At 34.9% G+C, this 22715-nt stretch overlaps 1 protein-coding gene and 1 long non-coding RNA gene across 2 annotated transcripts; both read left to right on the plus strand.

The window, feature by feature from the left end:
• The first annotated feature begins 3546 nt into the window (after positions 1 to 3546).
• LOC112000253 (F-box protein CPR1) lies at positions 3547 to 6692 on the plus strand. Its single transcript, XM_024032350.2, has 4 exons — positions 3547 to 4734; positions 4864 to 4914; positions 6165 to 6201; positions 6426 to 6692. The coding sequence occupies exons 1-2, from the start codon at positions 3602 to 3604 to the stop codon at positions 4901 to 4903; spliced, it is 1173 nt and encodes a 390-aa protein (XP_023888118.2). The 5' UTR covers positions 3547 to 3601; the 3' UTR covers positions 4904 to 4914; positions 6165 to 6201; positions 6426 to 6692.
• An 8553-nt stretch (positions 6693 to 15245) lies between these two features.
• LOC136069309 (uncharacterized) lies at positions 15246 to 16278 on the plus strand. Its single transcript, XR_010630520.1, has 2 exons — positions 15246 to 15951; positions 16012 to 16278. It is a non-coding gene; the product is annotated as an uncharacterized LOC136069309 (long non-coding RNA).
• The last annotated feature ends 6437 nt before the right edge of the window (positions 16279 to 22715 follow it).

Here is a 22715-nt window from a genome sequence, read left to right on the forward strand (position 1 = left end):
AAGAGTTTTTTTTTTTTTTTTTTTTTTTGGGGGGCGGTGTTGTGTGGCAATCAGATAGTGTGTTGGATGGGTTCTGATTATAAAGAGTTTTTTTTTTTTTTTTTTTTTTGGGGGGCGGTGTTGTGTGGCAATCAGATAGGGCCAAATCTAAACTGTGTTGCCACGTGTACTTTGATTATTGGCTAGAATTTTGTGCACGTTTTGTCAACGAAGGGACTATTTTTGTTTGAAACCAATGAGGGATTGACAGCTTGTTGGAGATTCTACACAGGTGGCTTAGTATGGTGCTGACGTGGCCTAACATTTTTTTTAATAATATAAGTTTATAATAATTTTGGGCTATTGCCAAACGCAAAACAAAACAATGGGTGTTGAGTTGTAATCTCAATTAAATGGAGATTAATTATGAGTTCTTATGAACTCATCAACAACTCATTAAGATTAGTCAAATTTGTACTTTTTTTGTCATGATATTCTAATTAATATCTCTATGTCGTTTCTCTAATTAACATTAGACAAGATAACGAATTCATCCGTGTCTCTAAATCATTAAAGTTTTTTTTTCCCCCTTTCATTGTTCAAGTCTTAATCCTCAACAATACATAAATATTGTTTCATAATTAAATTTACTATAAATTCATGCTATTTTTTTTTAGTATATTTGAAAAATCAAGAGGCGTTTCATGCCCCTTCTTCATAATATTTCTAACAAAATGGGAGGTGTGGCCATATACAATAGCACCAATTTGTATGTGTACGTTGGCTTCCCTTTTTTTTCACCAAAGTATCCTTATAATTTAAAACACATTTCATGGACATATCAAACAATACCGTGCAGATCTGGATCCTCTCCATTTCCCTTTGAAATGGAGAGGGTCCAGTTCACGGTAGGGATTTTTTTGAAAATGATCAACGCTCAGAAACATGTCACGTCAATTAAAATGTTAAACACACTTAACTGGGGTTCAACACTTAAACTACAGGCTCTTTAACTCAACCAGACAAACAACAATTTCTCTCTCACCAAACCATCTGAATATTTCAAACTCTCTTTCTCAGATCAACAGAAAATGTTTGCTTCCCATATGTTTTCATTTTTTTTTTTCATTTTTTGTGAAGCAAATGGGTATCGCATCTACAAACCTTCTCCCTCTCTCTTAGATCGGTAGCATTGTCGATTCGATGGTTTGCTCTCTTTCTCCCTCTCTATCAAATCGGTGGCTTGGTTTTGTTCCATGGAGATCGGCAGTGCTATGGTGGTGGGTTTGGTATGGGTATTTTGCATGGTGGGTCTATGGTGGTCTGTGGTGATGCTGGTTTATTGTGTCTATGATTTTTTTTTTTTTTAGTGGTAGGTTTACTAGTGGTGGTGGTGGTGTGTAGTGCGGCGGTGGTGGAGTGGGGTTGCTGGAGTTTTCTTTTTTGCTTTGATTTTTTGTTGTGGGTATTGTGGCTGATTTGTGGGTAGTCGATGGTGGTTGCTTTTGATTTGTGGCTGATTTTTTGTTGTGGGATGTGTGGGTTTGATGGTGGTGGTGGTGGTGGTGGTGAGGATGGGTTCGCTATGGTGGAGGTGGCTATGGTTTTTGGTCGAATTTGGGGTCCATAGGTCAAATTTGGGTGGTTTGGATCAGATTCTCACTCTCTTCTCCAAGGTTCTTCGACTTTCTCTCTTGCCCCGCCATCACGGTGCCACCAGCACCACTCGGCTTTGGCATATTTTCTATCCATGATTTCGTCCTATACTTTTTATTATGATAAATCTCCCTTTTCTTTATCCCTTTTGGTATAATCGTAATCGAAGCACATAATTGATCTTCTTTGTCTGCAAAATCGGTGGAAGGCTTAATGATGTCTTCTTCTACATTAGCTTTGCAATTCCTAAGGTCACTGTGGGGTCCGTGGGCCTGATGGCCTCGGCCCATCATATAGCAGGCCCAAGGCCCATGCCGAGGATCGCAAGCTATTCCTGAAGAGAAGGGGGGGAAGCTTATTCTCCTGGATCCACGCCGAGGATACCTTGTCCTCGGCCTGACAAAGGTGATTTTGGGGAGAGGTTAACCCCAAAGTAAGCTGTCACTATTGCATTGAATGCACTCAACCAACCCCCCCTGGCCGCATTAATGGGGAGGTAACCCCTTGGCAGGATAACGTTGGTTAGAGTGAGCCACTTGAGTGCGGATAATGCCTCTGATGGGACGGACAACCAGAAGAAAAGCAAATAGACGATCAACAGATGGAAGCAGGAGATAGGAAGATGAAAACTATAAAAGAAGAACTAGTAAAGCCAAAGGGAGGGGGAAAAACCTTAAGGCCTCCTCGGCCATAGGCCGAGGAGCATTCCCCTATTTGTAAGGAAACACTTAGCCTTTTTTATAAGAAAAAGTTTGAGCGTGGTGATCGACGGCCAGCACCTAAGCCTGTGTAAGTAAAAACTTTTCATTTTTTATATTATATAGATGATTAACATATGTAAAATACATTACATACAGTTGCATTGAATTTCATTATCCTTTAGAAAAATAGTATTGCTTGTGCTTCATTAGTCAATGCAATTATGTGTTTGAAGTTATTTAGAGTACTTTTCTATTACACCTAATGGAGAGTACTTAAGCTTTGCCTCGCATAGATTAAGCAACAACTCAAGCTTTAGCCTATTTATAACATTGTTTATTAAATGAGCCAAACTCAAATATAATGAGGTATATGATTCCATTTGAATAGACACTCTATATATAGTTAATAACTTGTATGATGCATGAGAAAGTTTAACAAAATATTACTTGTTTTCTCTTTTATTTTGTGTATAAGAATAAAATTAATAAAATTGATAATTATGGTAATTATTAATAGAAATTATTGTGATTATGTTTGTATTCATCTAGTGGAGAGAGAGAACCTCGAATACATGTTAAGATCTTAATGTGATAATTGTAAAAAGGGTGTTTCTATGGACCTGCAGAAAATTTAGAAAGAGCGAAAATTGAGAGATTAAGAGAGGAATTCAATTAATTCTTTGTTGCTTAGTTTTGAATTACAATTGTGGGGACAGTTTTTGCGGCCCATGCCCAAGGAGGTATGGATTCGGAACCCACTGAGCCCAAAACAATAAATTTTGTAGAGAGTGGGCGAAAGGGCTAGGCAAGTAATGAAAATGACAGTATTAAGCAGCAACACTGATGTGAAAAGCTGAATTAATGTGCTCTCGGACTAAAATGGGTACTCTGTCCCCACAACAATAAATAGCCTTTTATACATCATTATCTAACTAATTGCTCTTGTATAGTAACTTACTAATAAACNTAAAAAATGAAAAGTTTTTACTTACTTTTTTTTTTTTTTTTTGGGGATGGGTTTGACTTTCTATTCTAACTTCTAAAGTCCACATGTTTTCTAATACTAAATGACAAATTCTTTATATCACGTGTATTTTTTTTAGGCCGTGTTTATTCCAAATTTTATTGTTGACCTTTCTTATCCATTTAGCACAAACTATTTATATAAACAAATTGGTTATTCATTGCAAAAACCATATCCTCAAACAGCGAAAACAATTGCCAAAACCCATATCCTTCTCTCTGAACAAGAAAATCTTTTGTCAATGGAATCCTCCTCCGCTTTCAATTCTCATATACCGCTAGAGCTAACCCTCAATATACTACACCATTTACCAGTCAAATCTCTTGTCCGCTTCCTCTGCATTTCTAAGCAATGGCGCCATCTAATCAGCAGCCAAGATTTCATCAAGAAGCATCTCAAGCTCTCCATCGAGTCCAACAGAGACTGCGGCATCATCCTCCGGCACTACGATGACTCTGATTTCTTACGTTTCCTCTTCGCTCCTTTACACGACAACAACCAGTTCGGAAACGCCGTTGAAATTCACTCGGCCCTACAGCTCCACATCTTGCACCATTGCGACGGCTTGGTTTGCCTCTCTGACGAGAAAGACGAGGTCGCAATATGGAACCCGTTGATCAGAAAGTACAGGAAATTGCCTCGAGAACCGGTTCAGAAGCCTTCTGGTTTCGAGCATTCCGCCAGGGCATTTGCTTTCGGCCATGATCCGCAGAACGATGACTATAAGGTGTTGAGGGTCGTAGAATTTTATAATGCTAAGAGGAGTTTAAAGGAGTTTGAAGTCAAGGTATATAGTCTTAAGGCGCAGTCTTGGAAAAAGGTTGAAGAACAATGGCCTGACAAGAAACTCTCGTTTAATCCGGGTTCTGCGTCTCTGAATGGGGCTGTGCATTGGTTAGTTGATGCTCCTCGATCTAAAATCGAGTCGCTTATTGCTTTCGACCTTGCCACTGAGAAGTTTCGGTTCTATAAGGCGCCGGATCAACCAGGCGACGAAGAACGTGTGTTCCCTACTTTGGAAGTGTTGGGAAGATACCTCTGTTATTCTGTTCTTGTGAATCATAACGACACTACTTATCACGAAGTTTGGCTGATGAAAGAATATGGGGTAGAGAGTTCCTGGACACAGATTTATAGAATTGGGCAAGGTGAAGTGCCTGGGATTTTTGTGTATTGGCCGGTTATGTTTTCCAAGAATGGCAAGGAGGTCTTGTTGGAGGAGGCACGAGAGCACTATATGAATCTTGTTTGGTATGACATGGAAAACAAAACAGGCCAGAGGGTAGAGAATCGGAGTTTTCCTTGTGGGTTTACAGCGTCAATTTGTACCGGCAGCCTTCTTTTGCTTGATGGTGATAATGTGATTGATCCGAGGTAAAATGATCTGTTTTCCAATCTAATTCTTTGATCTGGTTTCCAATTTAAATTTTGTTATTTATAAAAGAAAATTCAGGGACTTGGTTTCTAACATGTGTTGGTTTGTGTTTTTTTTTTCCCTGCCAGAAATGAAATTCCATCAGATGGTCTCATGTTTGAAATTTGAAGGATTAACAGGTGACTCTGAAATCTACTTTATCATACAGTTTACTAGTGTCTTATGTAGATTCTTAGTGTATTCATTTCTATATAAAAAAAAAAAAAGATTCTGAGTGTATATACTGTGCCATATATTAATTGTTGTGGTGGTTCTTAGGCATCTTTAGTGGCTCATGATTACATGCATGCAAGAGTTTTCACATTTTAGTGCTGATATTCAATTTGATTAAAGGAGTAAGTACTAATTATATTTAGGAAACATATTTTAGGCCATCACTTTCTTCGAAATGAGTTTCTAGCTTTTGCCATGAGATTTGTGATTGGTTTTGTGTCTTAAAATCCTAGTGTTTTTGTTTTCTAAACTAGGGGATGTGAATGAATTTAACAGGGATTGTAAGACATTGCTGCTGTCAGTTGTGGTGTGTGCAGCAGATGTATGGCTTTGATGTGGCTCATTGATAGCTCAAGATTTTAAAAATGAATTGATAATCATCTTGTTATAGCATCTTGATTATGTACGTAATTTAATTTATAAGGCTTTTATTTCATAATCTGAATTTGTTTTGAGCAGGATATGGATTTGTTTTGTCTCAATTAAGAGGACTTTTGCCTTATCAATATCAATGATAATAAGATTGAACTACGTCGGATATCAAAGGAAATTCTAGGTAACAATTATAATCAATGGGAAACACTTAGCCACGAAACAACCAAGGAAATAAAGCATTCTATGAATCAATGCAAATTAGTAACAGCTACAGTATTGAATTGAAAGATTACAACTACTTCACCGAATCCTAAGCTAGAGATTGACAAATGAACTAACAAGTAACAATTGAAATGTGTTTTGGACGTGTGTACTACTTCTATGAATCTATTTATACTTTTGGTCTTGTTGCTTATTGTTTCTGTTAGAATTATGGTTAAGTGATTAAATTCACCATTTCTTAACAGCTTAAACTTTTGGGACAATCGGTAATTTAACAGTTTCCATGTGAAGCTTCATCCTCAACTTTCTATAATACTTGTCAATAACTCTCCTGGAATTATCTTCTTGTTTTAAATCTTTGTAACCATAGCGATCCTCACGTTCTAGTTCTGTATTCGAGTCCTGATGTTGCCACCTCATTTCCACATTTTAAATGTGTCGTGCTAGGTTGTATGCCCTTTATACGTGTCATTTTCCTGCGACGTCACTTGTCTTTATTTGGTGAACTTGTTTTAGAATGAATTATATTACTAACAATTTGCTTGCTTCTCTTGTGCAGGGCTGGAGCAAAAAATTGAGTACGCCTCTCTGTTAATGTACTTGACATCTGAACTTTCTAAGGTTTTTTTTTTTTTTTTTTGGTCTAGGTATTATTATTGTTTTTTCTTAAATTTATATTTTATGTTTTAATAATTCACAAATATATATAATATATATATATATATATTATGATTCTCAATGGGTGGATGTTCATTAATTTTCTTTTATTTTTTTTAGTCAGTGTTTCTTTCTCTTGATAATCTGTGTCTTATTTTTACAGCATGCTGGATGCAACATTTGGTTTTATAAGGAACTTGTCAAGGAGTACTTTGCTGGAGGAATGTCCGTGACTATCAATTGTCTGCTTATAGCATGACAAGTATCTACAAGTCTCTACAATCTTTGTTTTCTTTGATAGAGTTTGCAATTAATTCTCATATTTTTACAGTATGCTGGATGGAACATTTGGTTATATAAGGAACTTGTTAGAGAGTACTCTGGTGGAGGAATTTCAATGACTGTCACTTGTTAACTATAGTATGGCATGTATAACTTTGGCTTTGCCATCTTTGTTCATAATTGATTTCAATTCTGCTTGATAAAATAAGTATGATTGTGCCTTGTACTTTTAGAGGTAAAATTGAAAAAAATTATGTCTTTTTGTAGAGGCTCAAGTTGTTGATGTCAAAGCTACCTTTTTTACAACTTCGACAAATCATTACAGTGTTAGCAGGCTTTCACTAATGTTCTAGCGTAGATTTTTTAGTTTTACACATGAGCTAATTTTTTGTTGAAAAAAGGTAAGCTTCTTATAAATAAACATGGTTAACCCCTCCTTTTTTTTGTTTTTTTATTTTTTTCCTGGTTGGATGGCCAATTTTGGTTAACCCCTTCTAGTTCTTGCACAACAGAAAACCAAGTGATGCATTCAACGTCTGTTGCATATGGTATAGTTTTCCTGTAAGACAACAAGTTGATTTGATGAATTGTAGTTGTTCACATATATGATTCTCCGAATTACTTTTCGATGGCCATTTGCAATCACCATATATCAATTATATGACTTTCAACCACAACAGTCATCAGTGGCGAAGTTAGAAATTCAATTTAGGGGGGCGATGTTGAAGTCAAAATTAATATAAAAATAATAATTGATATTAATAGCAAACTAAATACACAAATATATATATATATATATTAATGTAATTTGGAGATTAATATAAATAAATAGAGTTTAAAAAAATCAATTTTATTTCTTAAAATAAATTATTATAAAAGTGTTAAGAGTATAAAAATGTATTAGCAATTTTGTATCCTCATTGCCTTGAATGCTATTAAAAAATAATGTTGAATTCAACATTTTTTCTCTATTCTTTTGAGCAATTAAAATTTGGATTATAGCAAAAAGAAGATTGAAAAAAAAATTAAAAACTAAAAAATAAGAAAAAGAGTGGAGGCTATAGTTTTAGTGGTATATATGAATTTTCATTCAAAATGATTATAATTACGCCTTTAAAAAAGAAAAAAAAAATATATATATATATATAATCATTTATTTATAATATCTACAAATGTTTGTCTAGTTGACTCTATATGAAAAATATAAATTGATAAATGATAACTGTTATTCAATGCATTGATGCGAATGCAGGAATTATAAGCTAGTTTATAACAGAAAGGTGGATATTAGAAGGAAAAACTCTCTCTCTCTCTCTCTCTCTCAACTTTTTATATCATTTGGAGTTTTCATAAAAGTAAGCACGAAATTGAAAAATAAAACTAGTCAAAGTTCGAAAAGTAATTGTGGGTACCTTAGGTGTGCTTCATAACGTCTTAGGCCTGCTAGGCATGCTTGGCACTCACCTATGCATGCTTGGCAACCACTTAGGCCGTCCTCGGATGGACTTGCAACGTCCTAGGAGTGCTTGGCATTCACTTAGGCATGCTTGGCATTCACCTCAGACGGTGTCCTAGGAGTCCCACATCGAAGGAAAATCCCCCTCACTTGCTGCCTTATAAGCTGTGAAGCGAAAGGAGTAGTGTTCTATTAGTTTAGTTATTCGAATAACTATAAACTAATGGTACACTACTTCCTTCGCTTCAAAGCTTATAAGGCAGCAAGTGAGGGGGTTTTCCTTCGATGTGGGACTCCTAGGACACTGTCCGAGGTGAATGCCAAGTACTCCTAGGACGTTGCAAGGCCATCCGAGGACGGCCTAGGTAGTTGTCAAGCATGCCTAGGTGAGTGCCAAGCATGCCTAGGATGTTGTGAAGCACACCTAAGGTACCTCTTTTATTGTGGGTACCTTAAGTGTGCTTCACAACGTCCTAGGCCTGCTAGGCATGCTTGGCACTCACCTAGGCATGCTTGGCAACCACCTAGGCCGTCCTCGGATGGCCTTGCAACGTCCTAGGAGTGCTTGGCATTCACCTAGGCATGCTTGACATTCACCTCGGATGGTGTCCTAGGAGTCCCACATCGAAGGAAAACCACCCCACTTGCTGCCTTATAAACTGTGAAGCGAAGGGAGTAGTGTACCATTAGTTTATAGTTATTCGAATAACTATAAACTAATGGTACATTACTTCTTTCGCTTCAAAGCTTATAAGACAACAAGTGGGGGGGTTTTCCTTCGATGTGGGACTCCTAGAACACCGTCCGAGGTGAATGCCAAGCATTCCTAGGACGTTGCAAGGCCATCTGAGGACGGCCTAGGTAGTTGCCAAGCATGCCTAGGTGAGTGCCAAGCACGCCTAGGACGTTGTGAAGCACGCCTAAGGTACCCCTTTTATTGTGGGTACTTTAGGCGTGCTTCACAACGTCCTAGGCCTGCTAGGCGTGCTTGGCACTTACCTAGGCATGCTTGGCAACCACCTAGGCCGTCCTCGGATGGCCTTGCAACGTCCTAGGAGTGCTTGGCATTCACCTAGGCATGCTTGGCATTCACCTCGGATGGTGTCCTAGGAGTCCCATATCGAAGGAAAACCCCCCCACTTGCTGCCTTATAAGCTTTGAAGTGAAGGAAGTAGTGTACCATTAGTTTAGTTATTCGATAGGTGTATTTGTCTGTAGAATCCCTCTGAAGTCTGTTCTTCTTCTTCTTCTTCTTCCTTCCCAACCTGAGGAATGGAGTGCGACGACGAAGCTCCTATAGAAGGAGTAGCCACAAATAACAGCTGAGTAAAAGGGGTACCTTCATGAATCGGAACGTCCTCGGGAATAATAAATCCTTCAAAAGCTACACTAATGCGGTGAAGCCGAGAATCTTTGGCCTTTATCACGCACTTGGGAGCTTGAAATGCTTTGGAAATAGGTTTATACCTAAGGATTATGTGTGCTGCCCTCAGTTGGCCGTCAGATGGGTTCACATACACCTCGGATCGCAAGATTCTGTCTAAACTCTCCTTGTTGACTAGTCTGAATTGAGGTCTGGTAGCGTGCTTGTCTGCAAAATCATTAAAACAGGAGGAAAATTTTGTCAGAAATAGAGATAACGTGAATTAAAGAATACAATCCAAACTATATAGGCTTATAGTTTAGGTTGGATAGGGTAAACCATCATACCACTCCTCAGAAAAGATTAAAAAGTCATCTCTTAATCCTTTATTCGATGTAGGGAGGTATTGGATTAACCTTACTTCAAGATGCCTAGACTTAAGATAGTAACCCTAACCCTTTAGATGATTAAGATTGTACATCCAGTTCACATCGTGATGGGTCAGACCTAAATTCATCCTCGCATTTAGGGCTTCTATTCTCCCTAGCACCCTGAACATATTTGGAGCACATTGTGTGGGAGATAACCTAAAGAATCTAAGATAACTTCTAGTAAGATTACCCATAGGAATAGTCATCCCTCCCTCTATAAAGGCGATCATAAGGATGACCACTTCTCCCATTTTCCTATCGTTTACCCACGTTTCTGGGGAAGCATATCTCATGCCTACTGTTGGGGGAATCCTGTACTTAGCTCTAAATATCTCTATATCCTCTTCGGACTCAACCAAACTCTTGAACCTACCCATTTTCTAAAAGTCGTGAAGAAAAATTAGTAAAAAGGATTGAAGGCTAAGAAGGGTTAAGGAAACTTACAGGTTTAAAAAAGGAGGTCCTCGGACAGACTCTCAGTATTTATGAGAGCGTGGAGAGGTGAGAAAGAGAGACAGGTTCAATGAATACACGCTAGTGTGATTTTTGTAACTGAAAAGAAAGTTGATTTGAAAAGCTCTTTATAGTGGCGCAGAAATTGTAAGCGGGAAAAGTCCCGTTCATAAATACTGAAGATCCTCCACTGTTAGATTTACATCTTACTGTTGAACGTGGGGGACAAAGAAGCCGTCATCATTTACAATGGCGTGCTCCTGATGCCGAAGCGTCAGGAGCGTGCCTTGGGCAGGTAGAAAGACGTTCTGAAGAGTAGGAAAGTCCACGAAAGGGGTGAGGGCAAGATATCAAAATCTCCCTTTTTCCGAGGTGACAAAAAGCGAGATTTTGAGGGGCTATTGTGGGGTCGGTTATCCAAAAAGATGATGTGAAAATTGTAGAAAATGGGCTTGTGGCCCAAAGGCCCAGTCCGTGGACATTCACTTATCCGAGGATGGTTTAAGAAAGATATTGTGGGATTAGTATAAGTAAAAGAGATGGAAGTCATATATAGTGACCCAAAACGCGTCCGAGGATAAGATCCACCTTGGATACCATAGTCCAAGGTGGATGTAACTATCTTACTATTCAAGGTACCCCGCAAAGTTGTATTAGAACTAAAAAGTGAATATAGAACAAAGGAGGAACCGGGGGAGATAACAAATTTCTTCTAAAGCTGATACCTCCACATTAAATGCTTTCCAACTAACTCTCTGGCCACATTTATGTGGAGGTGATACCTGAACAGTAACCAAGCAGCCTTATGGCTGCTGAGCGAAGGTTCCGGGAGGTGCTGGATGGGACAGAAAGGAGTTCCCAGAATAGAACCTACACGTGTACGGTGAGAATGGGGTGAGGAACGTGGTATATAACCTGAAAATGGATGACATTAGAGGGGACAGAAAGAAAAGAAGAAAAAGGATAGAAGCCAGAAAGATATCCCCTAATACCTAGCCGATGAGAGTTTTTATCATTTGATTAGTTTGAAGCATCCTTTGCTGCACAATGATCATGACCTTTTCTATTGAATGGAACTAGTTCTTTTACCCACTCTCTAAAAATTTATTGTTTGGACTTGTTGGGTTAGAAACCCATTCCTATTCTGGGTCCGATCCAATTTAAGTCCCTACAGTAATAAATATAATACTTATTATATATACAAGGAAAATTATAGAATACTTATAGAGTATAATAATTGTGTACTCTTTCTTCTCATATGAATTTTGTATATTACCTTGAATTTAATTAATGATGGTTGAATAAGAAATTTGAAATTTAATTCTCACCTATACAAAAAATTGATTGGTATCTTGGTTTGATGATAAAAAGCTATTATCAAGAGTGGACGTCATAGGTTGAAACTATCCCTAAAAAAAAATTAAAAATTAAAAAAAAAAGTTAATGAGATTTAGTATTATGTTTATGTGAGATAATATAATAATTAAAAGCAAATATTGTATTCTTGAGATATTCTATAATTACCCACATAATTAAATTAGAGAACAACCATAAACATTTCCTTTTCTTTGACATTGAAGAATGATTCTGATGATGCCGAAAATCTCACCAGTGAGTTGCACGACACTTGTACGCTCAAAACAACACCTGCACAACAAAAAGGAAAAGACCTCACAGAGAGCACTGGTGTGGTGCCGGCCAAATACCCTCCGAAGGTCAAGTTAGAACTTTCAACTCTAGAGTGCTAGAGAGGGGTAAATTGTGCGTACCTCGGCTTATGAGGGTATTGGGGTTTTTATAGTAGTAGAGGGTGGACCTTTCTTCCTTGGAGTAGAAGTCTTTTCCTTATAGGAATCCTTATGCGCGTAGATTGCAGAATCCTTTCCTTATAGGACTCTGATACTGGGCGTGGAATACAAGCAATTTCCCTAAAACCCATGCGTGGTGACCAAGTCATGGTTTTCATAGAACCGTCGGCCTTAAAACCGTCAGCTGGCACTTTCCCCTTCAGCTGAGTTGGCGTCAGCTTCTTGCTACGTTCAGTAGCCTAGGGGCTCCAAATTGCCGTCAGTTAGACTTGGGGACTTCAGCCCGTCGGTTTTGTCTTGATCTAGTCAGCATGCATTCCTTGACGCTTAGCCTACAGCATTCATCATAACGGACCCGTCAGCCAGAGCAGAAGCTGACGGGTTAGGCTCATGGTACCTGCTATAATTCTTCCATATCAGTTGCCCCCTACTCCATATCTCCGTCGGTTGTACCTGACGGGTTATGGAGTTTGCATTCGTCACTACCTGCCACTTTGATCAAGAGAATTATTGCTGCTGACACTTTTAGTATTAAATGCTAGGACAGGTGGCGTGCTTGGATTGGCTCCGTGTCTGAACGCGGGCGTCGCTTCGTCTTCCGTGCGTTTAACTTATATATATATATGTGGCCCCCCTCCTCATTTTCACTATTTCATTCACTTGATTCCTGGAGAGCACGTCCGTCGCCCACATTCCGTCAGTTCAACCAACGTTCCTGCCGTCGCTTTTTCAACCGTCACTCCAGAACTTGTAAGTTTCCCTTCCTTTCTCGCATGCTTTCAATTTCTTTTTTAAAGTGAGGTCGTCATCCTAGGTGCTTAGTTTACACCCGTCACTTGTAGGTAGATGTCGAGTGATCAGTCGTCGGTCCGCGAAGGAGCGGGCTACGACGAGGTGTTTGGTTCAGGCTCAAGTAGTGAGTCTGAGAGTTCCTCCTNTTTGAATCCTCCAATTTCAAAAGCTATTCAATACAGGTCTTTTGTCCAATTTCATTAAAAAAATTCTTTAGGTATGGAATTAACTAATGAAAAATGTTTTTTTTTTTTAATTCTAACATAAAAACCTATAAAATATTTTTATTAATTTATAGCTTTTTTTCATGTGAAAATAATTTTTTTTTAAGGGAAATTTTTTGACAAAATTAAATAGAAGGAATGAATTGAATAAATTTGAAACTTTGAGGATTCAATTAAACAAAAGTACAGTTAAAAGATTGAAATGAATTTCTACCAAATTTAGAGGGTGTAATTTGCACGTTAGCCTTTTTTTTAATACATGCATATATATATATATATATATAAAACATATAATAATGTAATTTTTGTCATATGTGATGTTAATACTATCTAATGAAAGTTGGTATCATCTAATATAATCAACAATCAAATATAATATTTTACTATCACATATGACACCTTTTTTTTTAATACATACATATATATAAAACATATGATGTAATTATGGTCATATGTGATGTTAATACTATCTAATGAAAGTTGGTATCATCTAATATAATCAACAATCAAATATAATATTTTACTATCGCATCTGACATTAGTGCTATTCAATATTTTAAAGTGATATTACTACCATCGAATATGATGTTTTAGTGATATTAATTATTATAAGTATTACCATTACGTATTCTTGACGCGATGGTTACTCCACAATTATAAGTATTTGTTGGGTCAGAAGGGAATTTCACACATCGATATATTTAAATTAAAATAGAGTAGAATTTCTATCTAGTAAAAAAAAATATTAGAAATACCATATTATACCCAAAAAAGAAAAAGAAAAAAAAAAAAAAAAAAGTGAGAGTATCAATATAGAATTTTCCATAAATAAAAGTCAAATATGTATAGCGAAAGTTTAATTAAGGTACCTAGTTATAGCCTTATAGGTGATTATATAGTACACACAAATACAGTATCTGGAAATCCCGTCTACATGCTTAATTTAAACGTGATCAATCGGATACCATCAATCTAATAATAAAGAATACTTCTACACTTCACTCCATCCGTCATCTTTCTTTATAATTAAAAAATAAAATAAAATAAAATAAAATAGATTCCGCCAATCTTTATGGTTGTATCATGTATGGAAAATATATTATCCAATATTCAACCAGTATCATTATGTCTTCCATTAATAATAAAAAATAAAAAAATTATTATGTTAGTGCTTTTATTTTCTTTTTTAGAAGAATAACTATTTTATTCTGATTTCTTTTTTCTTCGTAAAAAGCTCTAACCGTATGATTAAATCACATAATTTAGATATATATATATATATATATAATTTCAATTTTCCTTATAGGAAGTCGGTGGCTCGTAGCGAGGATTTTTTTTTTTTCTTGATCTTGGTGTCAAGATTGAGATCCCAAAAGGAAATCCCATTTCTCGTCCACGTTACCAATGATGGCAAGTAGAATATTGTGTGCAGGACTGCACGTTTCAATTTCTGAAGCAGGCTCTTGAATTGATTTTTATTTTTTATTTTTGGCTAGACTTTTATTATTAAAAAAAAAAAAAAAAGTTGACGGATTTTATGAAATTTTAAAAACTTTTCATGAGAAAAAAAATTAACTTTTTTGACAATTATTTTTTGCATATCCAATGAAAGTTCCCAAGAGCGATAAATGATTCTTCTCCCTTGTAATGTTGAGGTAGGATAATACTTGGGTCTAGTGCATACAAGTTTTTCTTAAACTAACTGAGAGTTTTTTCCCTCCCCGTAAAGTAACTCCTCTTGTTTTTATTTTATTTATTATTGTTTTTGTTGATGTTAATCTAGAACCTCACACCGCCAATAACTCAGGTACAGACTTTTCTTAAGTGACAGAGCCAATGTATAAAAGAATTTTAGTGGTGGAGCCATCTTAGGGACAGCGGTCATGGTTGCTAGCTTCAAAACTTTTACAAAAATTCATAAATATTTCATACTTTTATATATGGATGGTCCCAAAATTTTAAAACAATATTATATACATACTTACAGCCTCTAAAATCCCAATTAAAAATTTTGTATGCTTATAAATAAAATTATTTGTTTAAAATATGGAGTATAATTTTAAAAGGAAGTCTTATGATCTTAGGTTGACGAGGTCCGTTAAACAAGGTACTCGAAGTAGAATTTTGACGACACCATTATCCGAGTGTCATTATATTGTTGAGAAATGGCGTGTGACTGTGTGAGTGAATAGGGCAAGAGTGGTAATAATAAAAAATAATAATAGAGACCATGATTTTTAACGTGGAAAAACTCTCTGGCCGGACAAGAAGGTTAAAAAATCACGGATCATGATGAGGTACAGAAAAATGTTCTAACCTGTAGTGCCTACCTCTTACTAAATCTGGGAATATATAATGAACAATGTTGTACAAATGGGTGTCGGTTGTCCCCTTCCTTTTATAGGCCCAAGGAAGAAGATGCTATATGCTTTTAATATTTTTTTATTCATCTTTCTCTCTCTTCTCTCACCGTGACATCTTATTCACTCTCTCATCCTCTCTTCCTCTCCATCAATCCTCCCAACCTCTGATTCACTCTCTCAGCCTCTTAGCCTCTCATCCTCTCCATCAATCCTTCCAACCGGACATTGACAATCAAGAACCAAGACCACGCCAGCGTCCAATCAAGCTCCACCACCATCCTCGCTCGTCCCCTAAAGTCCGATCTCGTCGATCTCTCCTCTGAACTTGCCACCAATTACTCCTTTGGTCTCACCAGTGCCGCTGCCGATCTCGCTAGTTCTCGCTGCGATCTCGCCAATTCTCGCCGCCGATCTCGCCAGTCCTCGCCGCTAATCACGCCGCCAACCTTCATAGCCGTCACCGATCATTGGTTGAGTTTGGGTCAGCGTTTTATTCTCTATTTTTTTGGCTGGTTGAGTTTTTTTTTTTTTTTTTTTTGGTTGGGGATTTTATTCTCTATTTTTTTGGCTGGTTGAGTTTTTTTTTTTTTTTTTTTGGTTGAGGATTTTGTATTTGGAATTTGTTGGAAGATCCGGTGATTGTGGGTGTAGTTTGTGGCGGTTGATGTGCTGTTGGTGGTGGTTGTAGCAGTGGTTGTTCGTTGGTTGGTGGCAACTGCCATTAAGTTAGGTGTTTGTATATTGGCTGGGATTTGATATAATATATTATTTTAATGTGTAGTAAATATTATTTTAATGTATAAAATTGAAGAATAGAACATCTAATAAATGAGATATTGTAAAATGATGTGCTAAAATGATAAAGTAAGTTTTTGGCGTGTCAAAATGACATTTTTTATGAGAAAGTTGATAAGAATGCTCTAACCGTGTAATAAATGATTGGTGATTAACTAGATGTAAAATAAACATCTTTTTACCTTCGAACAATTGAAAGTAGAATTGGATGATTCAATTCTTCCAATATCCAATGAAGATGAAAATTTTTTCTTTCTTTTTTGGGGGTAAAAATAGGGAAATATATAAACAAACAAACTACTACTCAGATAAGGTTGCTAAGTCAGAACAAAGTCTGCTACAAAATAAACCGATGAGTCTCTAATTAAAAACTGGGCAATCTGCACAGGTTAAAAATCCAGAATAACAAAATTATGCTAAAGGCGAGATCCTTTCTTAGTAAAGCACATCACCATAGCTGCAGGTATTTTCTTCCCTAAAGTAATGGTTGATTTTCAAGGTTGGGATTTGGTTCATAAATTTTCTGCAATAATCAAGAATTTGTGTAAAGCCAGCACAAGAGCTATCAGCCTATCATTGTTATTCCCACGTTTAATAACATAAGAATATAAGAATATTTGTTTGGTTGTCACTTCTCCTCACTCACTAGTTAAAATAAATACAATCTTCCTCAATTATAATAAGTATCCTCTCTCTCTATTTTATTGGAAATCCATTTTGTCATTCGAATTTTATATTCAAAATTAATTTTATTGTTTTTATAAAATAGGGGAAGGAGCCTTTTTCATTTTTTTTGGTAGAAGGGGACAGACAAGATAAGGGGTACTTCAAGAAAAAGAAGATAAGGGGTACTTTTCCCTGCCAGCTTTGCCCATATCCCCAGACTCTAGCTAATTCGTCACCAACACTAACTGATGGACACTGGATTCGGTCCAGAAACGGAACCTATAAAGTTCAATCAAGCAAAAGATTATATAAACTATCTATTGGAAAGAGGAGCAAGCAATACAAATTTAAGATATTGATGAAAGTCTACTGTTCCCAAGTCATCAAAACCCTCAAAATAATAAGAAAATCTCCTTCATTTTTATATTGTAATTTGGTAATACTTAGAACTCTAGAAGAAGTCAAAAAATGTAGAAAAGATTAGACAAAACTCATCTTAACAGATGCACTTAGGCCTCGAGAGGAGGAAATGGAATGGAATAGAAATGAATGAAAAGAATAATTTTAAAATATTCTTTTGTTCCTTTGTTTGAGAATTTTAATGGAATAAATGAAAAGTTAATTCCCTTATTTGGGAATTTAAGTAGAAAAGAATGAAATGGATAGGATGGAACACTCATTACTCTCTATTCCCTTAAAATCTCAAATTTTCATTCCCTTGAGAGGAATGGGAGGAAATGGAATTAGATTTAATGAATTTTTTATTAAAACTCCTAAAATACCCTTATATATTCAACCATTTGTTTTCAAATAGGGGTTTAATAGTAATATTGTCATAAAATAATTTCAATCCATTCTCTTTATGTTATTCTCAAACAAGATTACTTATATTCCATTTATTTTCATTCATTTCCATTCCTTTATTTTACAACATCCAATCAAGATTACTTAATTCCATTTCATTCCATTCTTTTCCATTCATTTCACTTACTTAAGTACATTTTATTCCTTTATAATTATTCCATTCCATTCCCTTATGAACTCTCAAACGAAGCCTTAGACTAAAACGGACTCAGGATTTTAAATTAGTAAGGACTGGAGTATAATTGTAGAGAAGGAAAATTCCCGACCTATCACAAGCTGACACGTCACACTACCAAGTCCACAAAATGCAGCCAATTACAAAGCGCCACATGCTGCTGCTAGGTTTTACTATTATTATTCAAGAGCCAACAGAAATTTGCCAAGTGTCATACAAGAACCAATCATGCATCAGCTCGTGCAAGCGATGACATAAGCAGCCTCGCACGTGTAAGCAATGACCTAAGCAAGCTCGCACGTGTAAGCGATGACACAATCAGTCCAGCACGTGTAAGCGATGACACAATCAATCCAGCATGTGCAAGCGATGACATAAGCGGACCAATCAAACTCTGCCACGTGTCACCAATCAGACTCCGTCACGTGTCGCTTACCTACCCCAAAACTCCTATAAATAGAAGCCTTCCTAAGGCATTTGGAGGGATCTAGAGATTTGGAGAGGACACATCAAAACCATTTGAAGCACTTAGAAGTCCAGAAACTTTACCGGAACCAAGCTCTAAAGCCTCCAAGAACTTCAAGAACTTCAACTTCGAATACGAAGAACATTCGAAGGAAAATCACCCAAATCATCCGCCTAGATCCAAAAATCTGCGGGAATCAAGCCTAAAGTGTCCGAAAACATCAACAAATCACAAATCAGTGAAGCTCTACGGATTCAAGCCTCTAAAACCTCGAAGAACTTCCACCACAAATCCAAGAACACGAAGAACACACGAAGAACACGAAGAACGTGAAGAACAAAGGATTTCTAACAAGCTCATAGCCAGAGATTCATTGTAATTCCGTTTCAGCAATCTTCGATCCATCCTTCAACCAAATTGAAGGATACTTTGTGTTTAAGTCAAAATCACATTACCACAAATTCAATTAACAAGTCTTGCAAGGAGATCGAACCAAAAAATAACTCTTTTGTAATCACAGAGAATTATACCACAATCATCAATACAAATTCGCATTTGTACAACTATTTTACTTGTTTGATTTATTTCGAACTAAGAAATTTAGTCGTCTACAATAATAATAATAATAATAATAATAATCCAAGCATCCATATGGTATTAAAAAATTACACAAAATATTTGTTTCTAAATACATTAAGATACAATTATCTATCAACAAAGAAAAAAATAAAAACAAAATAATCTTTTTTTTAATACTAGGCTGGTTAGGATTTTTTTTTTTTTTTTTTTTTTTTTTTTTTTTTTTTTTTTTTTTTTTTTTTTTTTATTTTTAACAACTTGCTATAGTCAATTGGTTTTTTTTTTTTTTTTTTTTTAATACAAGTCAATTGGAATTTATACTAATTTATTGTAGTTGCAAAAAATTTAGTTTTAGCTTCTCCAATAGCACATGATTTTTTTATTCTTTTGTGGTAAAATAGTTTTTTTTTTTTAACTAAAATATAATTACTATTGTGAATGTTTTTATTGTTTTTATTAAGTTTTTGGGTTGGATAATTACTATTTGGATTAGACTAGCTAGGTTAATTGGAGAGAAGGAGAGCCTAAGATTTTAGAAGGAAGCCCAACTACAAAAATGAAATATTTAATAACTAAAATAAATTGGACCCAAGGGACCTTGGTCTGTCCCTGCCCTTAAGGCAATTGTTCATAAACTACAATAGGAAAGTTTTGACACCAGTTTCATGAGAAATATAAAAAATTGTTAATAATATTAATTATTTTATTATTCCATAAAATGTTTTTAAAAATAGCTCCTAAACCAATGTCTAACGACGATCTTTAGCATTACTCTTAATAAAATAATTGTAGATACAATTTTCTGGACATCCATCTGCATGCAAACGTAATAAACGTGGCAGAATATCTTATGGCCAAACTAATCCATAAAACCGAAGATTCCATTTGAATGATTGAGTTTCTTTTAATTTTTCAGTTCACTATTTAAGTCTGACATCACTTATTGTAGAAACAATTTCTTAAGAGAATTGGGACCAATATAACATATAAAAATACTATGTTACTTCAAAATTTAAGTTTATAAGTTTGGATTAGGGATAACAGTGGGTAGGGTATACCCAGACTCAACCCAATTAATTTATCAATAGATATCTGATTACCTTAACCAATTAGGAACAAAATTTCTCTCTAAACTAGTTTGGAGAAAAACCCTTCAAACTTATCATATATCTCTTTTTCAAGTGTGAATTTTGAAAATCTAACCGTTGAAATATTTCATGTTCTTTATATTCTTAACATGTATATCAAATTCCGTTTAAATAAGATGTTATATACTATTCAATTAATAAACTTATTTTTTATACACAATTTTAGAACAAAAAAAAAAACTTGAAATTTTGACATTTGTTTGATGACATAGTAATTGATTTTTTATCTTCTTGACATTTTGCAAGCATGAAGGATATAATAAGAATATGCAATCCAACGATTAGATTTTCAAAATTCATACTTAATATAAAAATATATGATAAGTTTGAAGGATTTCTCTCCAAACTAGTTTGGAAAGAAACTTTGTTCCCCAATTAGTATTCATACCCAATTGTTACTTGGTTTGTTTATTCATGGATATCCATACCCAACCCAAACCTGATTTTTATAAAATTACCAAATATGCTCAAAACCTACTAAAATGACCAAAATATCCTAAAAATATCTAAAATGAGCAAAATACCCATAAAACCTCTAAATGACCAAAATACCCCTGATATCTCTAAAATCATCAATCATGCTAAAAAAACTACTAAATTGACCAAAATATCTCAAAATCTCTAAAATAAGCAAAATACCTGTTAGGATATATGCCTTTTAAATCCTATTGTATAATGTTATGTATGACATTATAAATGACATTATATTCTATGTAATAAAGTTGTTTTATTATTATCTAAAATAATAGTAACATAAATATTTGGGTATTATTGTATAGTCTATGAGATGCATAATATGTGATTTATGTGATTTAGTCATAGAAGATATAAATCACAAGTTCTTTGTAAACTTAGAATTTTAGTTCGTAGTCAGTAATGAAATTGGACATTTCATATGCGAAGATTATAACATATCAACTAAGATGATTTGTCTTGATCATGGAAGTGGAGACTTCTCGTTAATATGTTTTAAATGTTAAGAGATATTAAACTGGATCACTGTAAGATTTATTATTATACCAATGATTGTCAAGTGAATAATAAATCTCACAGCTTCTATTTACATGAACTCTCAACCCTTAAAGAATAATGAACATGATCATGAAGTGTAGATTACTTTGATATATCAGAAGTGAGATCTAAAGTCACGATCAAAGCCTCAATATGTTAGGCAGTCACATTTAATGTTGTAGGAAAATATATTCTTAAGATGGAATTTATAACATCTTAACGAAGATATAAAATATTCCATTGAAATAAGTTTAATGGGTTTGGTTATTTAAAGTGTTAGGCCTAACCACTTTAGTAAGAAGCTACTAAAATATTTATTTATGAAATTGGATTTCATAAATATATGATGAATAACTTAAATGATTAAACCGGATACTCAATAATTAAGATATAGTAATCTTCAAAGTGGCAGTCAACATTCATGACTTTATATTACTAAGAATATCTTAATGAAGGGGTTAAATGTATAATAAAATTTTTCGGATATAATTTATTAATAAGGTTTAGAGTGCAATTATATCTATATAGTGATATTAAATATAATTAATTATAATTTTGAGCTTGTCAAGAGTTGACAAAAAGACCCAAAATCCATTGGAGCTAGTGTCTTATTTGTCCCTTTTGTTCACACTCCAAGCCACATACTAAAACTCAGTTAGAATGGCCTAAAAAGTTAGCCCAATTAGATAATTATTTATATCTAAGGAGAGAAACATATAGAATTTTGTAATTTGAATGAAATAATGTGTATGTGAGTGTAAGCTACTCTCTTATTCTCCCTTGAACACGTACATATAAACTAATTGAAAGACCACACTTTTTGGGTATAAGTGGAATTGGAGTGAAGATTAAAAGTGTTCTCAAGTACTTCTAATCTTTAGTTTTGAATTTCATTGCATCAAGGTATGCTCTCTTGTTCTTAAATTCTGAAATTTGCATAGTACATGTTATCAATTGCGAATGAAGTAAATCTGTTAATTTTTTGTTGCGTATGTTTTGTATGTGATACAAACTATGTTTTACCAACAATACCCATGAAATCTCAAAATGACCAAAGTACCCCCGAAAATCACCAAATATGCTAAAAAAATCACTTAAAATTACCAAAATACCCCCAAAGCCTAAAAAGTGACTGAAATACTTTCGAAACCTAAAAAAAATGATCAAAATACTCTTGAAACCTAAAAATTACCAAAATACCCCCAAACCTAAAAAAATTATTGGAATACCCTCGAAACCTAAAATTTGATTGAAATACCCTTGAAATATAAAATAACCAAAATAGCCCTTAACTTAAAAAATGCCCAAAATTCCTCAAAAACCTAAAAACTAATCAAAATACCCCCGAAACTTAAAAATTACCAAAATACCCCCTAAACTAAAAAATGAATTAAATACCCCCGAAAACTAAAAAATGACTAAAATACTTCTGAAACCTATAAAATGACTAAAATACCCCTACAATTTATAAAATGATAAAAATGCACCCTAAACCTATAAAATGACCAAAATACCCTTAAATCCATAAAATGACCAAAATACCCCTAAACCTTTAAAATAACCAAAATACACCCAAA

The sequence above is a fragment of the Quercus suber genome, unplaced genomic scaffold (genome assembly GCF_002906115.3).
Source record: "Quercus suber isolate HL8 unplaced genomic scaffold, Cork oak 2.0 scaffold_10, whole genome shotgun sequence".
NCBI lineage: Eukaryota > Viridiplantae > Streptophyta > Magnoliopsida > Fagales > Fagaceae > Quercus > Quercus suber.